The following is a 10757-nucleotide window of genomic DNA, read 5'->3' as shown; positions in this document are numbered from 1 at the left end:
GATCCAGATCGAGCTGCAGGCGCCCAGCTTCTGCTTGGTCCAGCTCTGGCTCTTACAGCCATTTGAATAAACTGGTATCTGGAAGATCTTTCCATTCCTCTGCCTTTCAAACACATACAGGAAATCGCTGAAAGAAAAGAAAATGCCCGAGCAAAAACTACAATCAATATTGCAAGACTGGCAGATTTCCCTCTGAAACCAGGATGAAGAAGAGAATACCTATTTTTGCCATTTCTAGTCAATTTTTTTTTCCCTGCAAATTCTAGCCAGAACAATTAAGCAAGCTACTACAGCATTCAAAATGCTGGTTTATCCTTATGGATAGATATATAGAGGCATAGACTGATGGATCAGAACTGAGAATATAGAAATAAATCCTCATATTTTATGATCAACAGATTTTTGACAAGGGTGCCAAGATAATTCTATGGGGAAAAGGTAAAATTTTTACAGCAAATGGTACTAGAAAATTAATCACATGTAAAAAAAATTAAATCAAACTTATTAAACCCCCTAAGTCAACAAAGCTAAAACTATGAAACTTTTAGGAGGTGCAAAGCAGGAACTGACACTGTGGTGCAATGGATGAAGCTGCAACCCACAATACCTGCATCCCACAATAAGCACTGGTTTGAGTTCTGGTTGTTCCACTTCCAATAAACTTCCCTGCCGATGTGCCTGGGAAAGCACATAGAACACATGAAAATTTGCTCAGCATTACTGACCATTAGGTGAATGTAAATCAAAACTACAAAGAGATACAACTTAACTTCTGTTCGAAAAAACACAGTAATAGGAAAGGACAAGTAAGCAGTGCTGGTGAGGGTGAAATCTGAACGCTCAAGGAAATTTAAAATAGCTGCTGTGGGAAATGGTTTGACTGTGCCCTCAAAAAGTTAAAATTATCACATGACTTTGCAATTCCATTCCTTATACCTAAAAGAATTAAAAGTGGAACTCAACAGTTTTGCACACCAATGTTCATGTAAGTATTACTTGCAGTAGCTAAAGGAGGAAAAACCCAGTGTCCATCAACCAATGCATGGATAAACAAAATGCATATATTTATAATCTACCACTTAGCCATGAAAAGAAATGAAGTTCAAACATATGCAAAATATGGATAAACCAAAGCATTGAAAGACAAATATGATATGATTCCATTTGCATGAACTATCAAAAACAGATTCCATACAGTAGGGAAATAGGTAAGAGATTACCAGGGATCAGCAAAGAAAGGTAATTGGGGATTTATTTCTTAATGAGTTTGAAGCGAAACAGAATTCTGGAATAGTGGTAATCACCATGCAATTTTGATAATATAACTAACTGAATTCCACAATTTCAAACAGGTGACATTTTTTATTGCATATATAAACACAATTTAAAAAAAAAGTAAAGGAAAAAACCCACATGAGTTTTCCTGAGTCTAAAAGATAACCGTAACATGTTAACAATCTTTTGACCCTCAGATGATAAAGGACCCAACAGAAGGTAGCCGCTCTACAAACACCTGGAATGTCACGTTCAAAACAAAAGAAATATCTTCTCTTACCTTAACCTGGCTGGCTTATGAGGAATCCTAAGTACTCAAAGGTTCAAAATTTCTGAATTTCAACTTTCTTCACTGAATAGTTTCCAGGATCTGAATGGTGCTCATGTATCAAACTAAACAAAATACATTTGTTTGCCTGCCATATTTCTTAACAGAATACCCCAGGACCTCCTAAGAAAGAATTTTACCGAAGAACTGGATAGGTTTCTTCATATTTTATATGCAAGAATCAAACTCAAGATAACCATATGCCAAGTTTGCAACAAATAGTTTTGGAAAATGAAATCCTAAGTTTGGTACTTTATAGCTGAGTGCTATTCTGTAAAATCAAAGCAGAGGCTACTAAACAAATGGTGGGCACAAACACAAACATCCATCACTTTCACCACAGCGAAACTTCACTGTTTTAAGAATTACCCATTAAAACAAACAAAAAAACAATTCCATTATTCAAAGCTTTCTTCCCTAAGAAAGAACTGTGACTCAACAAAACCACATTTTAACAACATGATTTTGTTATTATAAATTTCAAAACAAAATGAAGGAACTTCCACATTAGGTTTATAACTTCGTAGTACAATATTAATACACGTCTGTCAGTTAGAAATAACAGCAGTTTGTTAGGCTACAGGGTTTAACATAAAACCAACTTACAAATGTGAAAAGCAGTAGTGGTCCAATATTCTCCATTATAACATGTATCTGTTTCTTCCAGAACTTTTTTTTTAAAATTAAAACTTCAGTATCATGAAATATTAAAATAACACCCCCAAACATGCCACAATCACTATGCACAAATAAAGTTAAAATGAAATATACAAAAATTCATTTAATACTGTTAAATAACAACAATAAACTACAAGATTTCCTGAACAGAAATGGTAGGACCCCTGAATGTTTTACAGTGAATGTCAGGAAAAAAATTAAGTTACGACTATTTTCATGATATATAAGCCAAAAATATACATGACCATTTCAAAATATACCAAGTAAGATTTATAGTTTATAAGATGCACTAAACAATAGTCCTTAAAAGTGAACACAAATGCTTTTAAAACACTGTTTCCAACACCAAGGTGTTTATGATGTTCTATTAAAACTAATATTTAGTATCTCTGGTAAACAGACAATACCTACAATGCTTTAAAGCACTCATTTCTTTCAACTGTAGTTTATCATGGCTCAAAGACATATTACAGCTTTTAGCTGATTCCAAGTGAATGTTACAGAAGTATAGCCCCCATATGAAAGAAATTGTTCCTCAATGAGCTGACATTCCTTCTAACTGAAAAAGCAATGCAGTTAAAACAAATAAAACAAGACCCTCTATGCTTGAATGGACTTATATGGCTAAGTTTTAACTAAATAAAAGGACAATGCAAAATAGATTAAGCATATTAGTATACAAATATCCAGTAATATGCAACAGACATTTCTAAAATGACGAATAGGTAAAAATGAGCAATTTTGGTGCTTTAATTTCTCAATGTCTAATGTGAGGTCTCCAAAATATCAAATATTTGCTTTCTTGAATCAACTTTTGCATCACATGTTTTCATAAACACAATGTATTAATCAATCTCTTAGCTACTTAATTAATATTCACTGAGAAAGTATATAGCATGAACTTAAGAGTGTTCAAGATGGCTCACTTATTTTACTGTTAAGCAAAGCTAATTTACATTCCAGGAAACACTGCAGTTTAATTTAAAAACAAACAAAAAAACGCAGCAGTAAAACAATTTGTAAGGAGAAACAGATGCATTCACAAGTAATAAAGCCACTGCAACTTCAGGCATCCAATTATTGTGTTAAACAGACAGTAGTTATTTAGCAGCAATGATTCCGCAATAAATAATGCACTGTGTTTCTCAGTCCTGCACAAAAATTGCAGCTAGTTACATCAACAGCTGTAACCTACTGGCTCTAATGGCAGAGAAGACCTTAAAACTGACTGTACAAAAACATTGTCACACTGTGACAACAAATATAAAAACAATCTGTAGGTCTGAAATAAAAAGACTCCACTGTGAAGAGGACAGTGTAGACAAATGGAGATTCCAAGTTCACCAAAAAAATAATTGCCTTCAGATTTGAGTCCGTGATTGGTAAGAAAGGCTGGGGGCTGGGCTTGAAATCATGTTATCAGATTTAAAAGAGCATGCTCTGTCTTCTGTTCTTCCCATGTCCTAAAATATAAAGTCATTTTATGAGGCAGTTCAAGGTTCACGTTTATCCCACATACAGTTATTTGGTGACTCTAGGAAGCTAATGTTCCCACCAGCAAAAGCTAACATTCCACGGTCAGAATGGTCAGCACTCTCTTAAAGGGCCCTTTTGTTGATGGGGTCAGTCTACAGCTTCTGTGCTTCGAAGTGATGAACCTGGCGACCAGGGAAGCACAAGGTAAGTCTTCTGCCTCAGGTACCACGGATGCCACGGGCCGTGATCAAGCCAGGTGACTCGTCAAAGGTCTCTGTGCCATCTGCAGCTTGCAGGAGCCCTGACATGACCGAGTCAGATTCCTCTCTGAAGATTTACTGAGCTGCCCACATCCTACAGAAAAGTGAGCACGTGCAATACTAACATACACACTTGTGGAATGCACTGTACATTGATTTGTACATCAATAATTTTACTGATCAATTTATAAACCAAAAGCTTGGTTCCACGCAAGAATTCATGATCGACATGTGAAATGGTTTATGACAAACACACCTGTCTCTGGATAAGAAGAATTGCGAAAGCCCAGGTCCTTTTGCAACTGAATCTCTTTCAAACTGAATATTGACACACCTAAAAAGCAAAATTATGGGCAAAAGTTATTAGATGAGGTCTAACATTATTTAAAACAACTACAACCCAACTAACCCAACGTTAACCCAATTCCCCACTTACCTATTACTCTGTTTTAAAATAATAAGCACAAAAATTACGAGTAACATTCGGGTTACTTTAGGCCCATGGTTTAATGATCGACAGTATACTCATCTCTATCTTGGGGATAATGAAGTCAGAATGAATACAATAGTGAAAAATGATCTTTTTATCTTAAGTAGTTTAGGGTGCCGGGGGCTATGGAATAGCAAAGAGCCAATATTGGGTGCCAGTTCAAGTCTCAGCTACTCAACGTCCAATCCAGCTATCTAAATAAAGAATTAAACATACTTTTTTATTATTTCAGAAAGATTTACTTATTTGAAAAGGCACAGTTAGAGAAAGAGAGAGAGAAGGAAAGAGCACTTGTATCCTATGGCTCACTCCCCAATGGCTGGGCCAGGCTAAAGGCAGGAGCCTGGAATCCCTCAGGTCTCCCATGTGGGTGGCAGGAGTACTTGAGCCTTCCTCTGCAGCTTTCCTAACCACCTTAGTTGTATCAGAAGTAGAACAGATAGGACTAAATTGTTGCATATATGGAATACAACTGTCGAAGCATGGTGTTTAACTCACTCTGCCAAGCTAGCCCCAGGGGGAAAAAAACTTAGATAAAGAAAACAATCTTAAGCTTTAGATCTTAGAGTTGTGCTTCACTAATCTTTACAGAAACCTACTTTAAACAACTCTGAATTGAATCCTGACTAAGTCTAAGGACAATGGCAGCCAACAGACTACATGTGCCAACTTAATTTTAACAAGAGTGACGATCTCTTGGTATTCACTTCGTTTACGGGAATGGCAATGTGTTAACTGTTACAAGAAATCAAACAGGAAAATCAAACATTAAGCCTTCAAAAAGAGTTCATGGAAAATGTAGCTTATCAAATAACTATGCATGGTGTCCAGCAGGATCACACAGTGACTAAATCCTTGCCTAGAAAGTGCTGGGATCTCATATGGGCACTGGTTTGTGTCCCAGCTGCTCCACTTTCCATCCAGCTCCCTGCTTGTGGCCTGGGAAAGCAGCAGAGGACAGCCCAGACCCTTGGGTCCCTATACCTATGTGGGAGACCTGGAAGAAGTTCGTGGCTCCTGGCTTTAATTGGCTCAGCTCCAGCATTGCAGCCACTTGGGGAATGAATCAGTTGGAGGATTTTTCTCTCTGTCTCTCCTTCTCTCTTTAAATCTCACTTTCCAATAAAAACCCTTCCCCCCTCTGAAATTCTGATTAAATTCCATTAAAGACTCAAACCTCTTGCTAAAGACCCATTTTATCCCAATCCCTAATCCTAGACAAATGAAAACAAAGGATGAGGGAAAATCCAAGATTTCTCTTACTTTCTGGTAAAGTATGTATTCTTGGTCCCAGACTTCGGAAGTATACATGTTTCATGGCCTCTTCTGCTGAAACCCTTTTCTTGGATTCATACTATGAAAAAGCAAACAATTGCCTCATTAATTATTTTATCTAATTACTATAAAGGCAGGTTAAGGGTATTTTTGCATACACAGCTACTTGCTAAAAATTCAGATCACTTAACTATTTTTCAAGCATGAATGGAGAGCAAGACACATGCATACACTAAATTTGAGTTACAGCTGATATTATGTAGTACTAATTTTATCTTAGGCCTACATTTCCAAGATAAGGCTGAATCTGAAATAAAAAATTAGAATCCTTTTATTTTTGAAAGTGATAAAATGTTACAATATTTGACCTTTGACACAACTTTTCTTCATGAACTCCAAATGACTGGTGGGACTATACCTCACACCTTATGGAAGCCATTCTTAGCTACGTAATACCAATTTTCTTGTTCTCTTGCTTGTGATGCAACCTAGATTTGTTGAAGCTGTCCACACTTCCCACTCCAGCAGATGGGTTGTGAATTTACAACTGTTCTAAATTTGGACTAATTATACCAGTCCTGCTCCCCAATCCCCAGCCTCTCTCTCAACTAATGCTCTGGCCAATGAAACCTGAAGTGGGATTTCTACGAAAGTCTGCTTTTAGGACCTAAGACGACGAATGAGGCTGCTACCACCATATCATCTTTGTTTTTTTCCAATCTGAAGTAAAACATGAATGACATTGGAAGGTATGGCATCCTTTAGGGCAGTAAGTATGGGGACAAGAGAACGTGAATCACAGAGAACACTGCCGCGACACAGTTGCTCTCTACCAGCAGCTTGATCTAGCTCTTACTATTTTAGGTCCCAAGGAGAGATCCTGGCACATTAAGAAATCCTGTTTTGTTTTGTTTTCAATTTAACTTAAGCATGTGCCTTAAGTATGCTAGATATTACCATAGTTACCTTATTTGCCTGTCATAGAATACTTAAAGAAATTTTTGACCCCAATTATTGAAGAAACTCAACCCCCACTTACCAGTTATAAAACAAGGTGTGACTTACCTGAAGAAATTTTGTTATCAACTCAATACCTTCAGAGTCCAGCCTAGAAACAACAAAAGTCACAATTTATTCTTCTTATTTTAATCTTAGTTGGTAGAAGCTTTCAAAATAAAACTGCTCTCTGTTTCAATTTGCTAAATGAAAGCGCCCTGAAATAGTCACTCTTGTTGCCTACAAATGAACTCAACTCTGCTTTGGTCTTCAAAGATTTGTTGTACCATTTGCTTAAGGACAGCCCATAAATAACTGTGCTGCAATTGAAATTTTCAATATGCAACAACCAATTAAAACTATATAGTGTTGAGCTCGCTTTGGCAGCACATGCACTGAAATCATACAGTGTTTTAAAATCATTCTGTGTTGACAAAGTAACTCTATTATAAATAAAGCTTCTTTACTACATCAATTTTCAGTGCTCTCCAAGGCAAACATCCAGAACATTTTCACTTTGCATAGCTGGCTTCAGATCAGCTCAACTCCAGCCATAATGGCCACTTGGGAAGTGAACCAACAGATGGAAGATCCTTCTATTTTTCCTTCTCTCTGTAAACCTGCCTTTCAAATAAAAATAAATACATCTCAAAAAAAATTAAAATATAGATGAAATATAGATAAAATAACTCCAAAATGTATCACTATAGTTCAAGAGAAAAATAGATGCTCCATTAACTTTTTACGTGTGTCTACACACACATTAAATATATGTGCATATATAATCACTACAACTTATTAAAATTTTGTTAGTAAGACCTACAAAACTAAATATATACTTAACAAAAATAGTTAATTGTAGTGATGAAATGAACCAAAATGGAACAGTTGGGTTAGGCATTATTTTGATGGAATTATCTCTTGGAAACACAGGTCCTACCTTGCACTATACAATTATGAATAAAGGAATATTCTCTTGAGTTGAGTGTGCTCTCAAAAGTAGCCCTGTGTATGCTGTGGCCTAGACATTTTACAGGTTCCTTTAATCCTCTGTAGTTTGCCAATCTCACATAAATTCAGAGACTGTTCAGATGAGCTGGTTGCTAAGTAAAATCTTTGCCAATTTGATCCATGGAGCTTCAACCTTCTACAACTGAATTATCACCAAGAGCAAGCAATATGATAAAAATAGGAATTACGCTACCTTGGAGAGATACACAGAAAAGCCCTGCACATTTTATTATTCCTAAGAGAGTCTAGCTAAAATATTGGTTGCTGTAGTAACATTAATAGCATTAATTCATAAATACTTCATAGGAAGAGATTAAAGTGCAGTCAAAAGGGTGAGTCTATCATAGTGAAAATGAGACAGATTTCACAAGACAAAATGACTCCAATTCAAACAGTAGTCTTGAATTGATCTGAAGGTATGTCGGAGAACAAACTACAACTGACCTGCTGATATCAGAGGACAGAAAGTTTACATATTTCAAATACAAATCAGTAACATCGACCAAAATATTTACTTGCATCAGAGTAAGATTTTCCTTACAGAATTTTCTGGTTAACTAAATATAGAACAATTCTCTAGAAAGCAAAGCAAATTTCATTATAGTCTTTGTAATACTAAAAAAACATACTAAGCAATGTTTGCTTTATGAAAAGAGCTACTTATACACATTCAAGAACTCTATCCCAGGCCACAAGCAGGGAGCTGGATGGGAAGTGAAGCAGCTGGGACATGAATCGGCATCCATGTGGATGCTGGCACTTTAAGGGGGAGGCTTAGATAACTGAATCATCAATCTAACATGTGATGGAAGAAATTTGAAGAAGATCCATAAGATAATTAAGCATTGTGCATTTTTCCTGAATCCTTACGGTGGTTAATGCTTCAAAAGATTTTAAGAAGAAAAAAAATACCTTGGTGCATGGTTAATTAGAGGCTGTGGTTTATATTTTGGAAAGTTGTAATTCTTGAACTCATCATTTGAAGAAACACCTGGCCAAGTTTCCTGAGACGGAGTTCCTAAATATAAAACAACTTTATAAATATATGCAAATTATATTTGTGAGATCAATTCACATTTACTACATGATTTATTCTAACTGAAATCAAAATTGAAATAGTAAAAGAAGAGAAACTACCTAGATTTATCCACTTTATAACTAAGACAACTGAAATTCTAACACGTCATAGCCATATTTATTAGTCTCTATCACATTCTTATGTTTTCAGAGATGGTCTTATCTTGGTAGGTGCAACATCATAGGAAAAAATTTCTTTTGTTACCTAACAGTCGGAAAATTAAGTGCAGTTCATCTTCCACAGTTGATCCTGGAAACAGAGGTCTTCCAGAGGCCATTTCAAAGAAAATGCAACCAACACCCCTTTAAAACATATCACAGGTGGGAAAAAATGAGCAATCAATTTATATGTCGTGAAATGCAAAAGCCTTTTCCTTAAGATTGCCTCTCCAGACAACTTTGTACAAGCCTGCCAGCAAATCTCCTGCAGACACTTTTTTTCAGAACTAATCTTTAACATTTAAATTGTCTCAACTTCCATACTGCTATTATATTCATTTATCCCACTTAATAGGCCCAGCTCTGTATGTAGTTAACAGTGACTGAGTGCTTACACTGTGTGAGAAACTGTTTAAGTATCCAAACTACTATCTTGTTGAATCTTTAAATCAGCGATTGCGTGGACCATGGACTAAAAGGTTGAAGACAGGAAGGAGGAAAACCAAGTGAAAAATCATTCATAACGAAAAGAGAGCAAAAGAATTAAGAGAGAGTTGTCAGTGAAACAACAATAATCCACAAAACAGTAGCTCAAGATAGCAGGTAGAGAGGATAGAGAAACAAATGATACAAGATTTTCTGACGTAAGGAACAGAAGTAGAGCATAGCACAGGGTGAGCAGGGTCTATGTGTATAGTGTACAATACTACATTATTTAGCAATTCTACTCCTTGGAGTATGCCTGAAAGAACTGAGAAGCATTATTTACAACAGTGAAAAGGTGGAAGCAATCCTATCAATTGATGAATGGCAAAAACAGAATCTGGCATATACAATGGAGTGTTGTTCAAACTTAAGAAGTAAAGAAAATACACATTACAACATGGGTAAGTCTTGAAGATGTTAGGCTAAGTAAAATATGCCAGTCACAAAAGGAAAAACTGTAATTCATGGAGACAAAAAGTAGAATAGTTGTTTTCAGGGACAACAGGCGAATGGAGTATAATGGTGTACCACTTAACAGGTATATAGCTTCAATTCTGCCAAGATAAAGCTCTACAGATGGACAGTGGTGATGGCTGTACAACAATGTCAAAGTATTCAGTATTTCAGTACTGTACACTCAGAATTCGGGAAAAAATTATTATGTATATTTTTTCCAAGATTTATTTTTCATGTCGAAAGACAGATTTACAGGAAGAATGAGAGACAGAGTGGGAAAGAACATTCATTTACTGGTTTTACTCCCCAAATGGCCTCAATGGGAAGAGCTAAGAGGATCTGAAGCCAAGAGTTAGGAACTTCTTCTGGGTCTCCCACATGGGGGCAGGGTCCCAAGTATTTGGGCCTTCCTACACTGCTTTTCCAGGTCATTTGCAAGGAACTAGATGGGAAGTGGAATAGCTGGGACATGAACTGGCACTTATATGGAATGCTGGTGCTTGAAGGTGGAGCATTAGCCTGTTGAGTGATGCTGCCAGCACCAACGTATATTTTTTCATCTTTGAAAATTGAATATATATGAAAAAAACCTTACAGAAAACTAGATTCTTTCTTCCAAGCAATAATAGCAGTAATGTAACCTATTATTGCATAAAGGGTATAGCACATTAAACTACAGTGGCCACTGGAGGCTGTTGTATATTGAGGAAAGGATTTTAGGAAAAGTTGTGTTTAAAGGCTGGTGGGCACAGACCCCGATTAGAGCAACTGAATAGAGGCATTAGAGGAA

The 10757-nt window shown here is 36.3% G+C and overlaps 1 protein-coding gene across 2 annotated transcripts in view; it reads right to left on the bottom strand.

The window, feature by feature from the left end:
• Positions 1-271: 271 nt before the first annotated feature.
• Positions 272-10757, bottom strand: part of CDK17 (cyclin dependent kinase 17) — an 83602-nt gene continuing 73116 nt past the window's right edge. For both annotated transcript variants that reach the window (XM_040980461.1, XM_040980471.1), the window contains 6 exons: positions 9072-9169; positions 8702-8807; positions 6848-6890; positions 5771-5861; positions 4274-4351; positions 272-3744 (listed from right to left, as the gene is read on the bottom strand). In XM_040980461.1, the coding sequence (XP_040836395.1) occupies positions 3707-3744; positions 4274-4351; positions 5771-5861; positions 6848-6890; positions 8702-8807; positions 9072-9169 (454 nt within the window). In that variant the 3' untranslated portion in view covers positions 272-3706. The remainder of the gene's footprint in view (positions 3745-4273; positions 4352-5770; positions 5862-6847; positions 6891-8701; positions 8808-9071; positions 9170-10757) is intronic.

The sequence above is a fragment of the Ochotona curzoniae genome, unplaced genomic scaffold, assembly GCF_017591425.1.
Source record: "Ochotona curzoniae isolate NIBS_2020 unplaced genomic scaffold, NIBS_Ocur_1.0 contig_1014, whole genome shotgun sequence".
Taxonomy (NCBI): domain Eukaryota; kingdom Metazoa; phylum Chordata; class Mammalia; order Lagomorpha; family Ochotonidae; genus Ochotona; species Ochotona curzoniae.
Note: the sequence above shows the minus strand (reverse complement) of the source record. Positions and strands in the feature narration are given on the sequence as shown.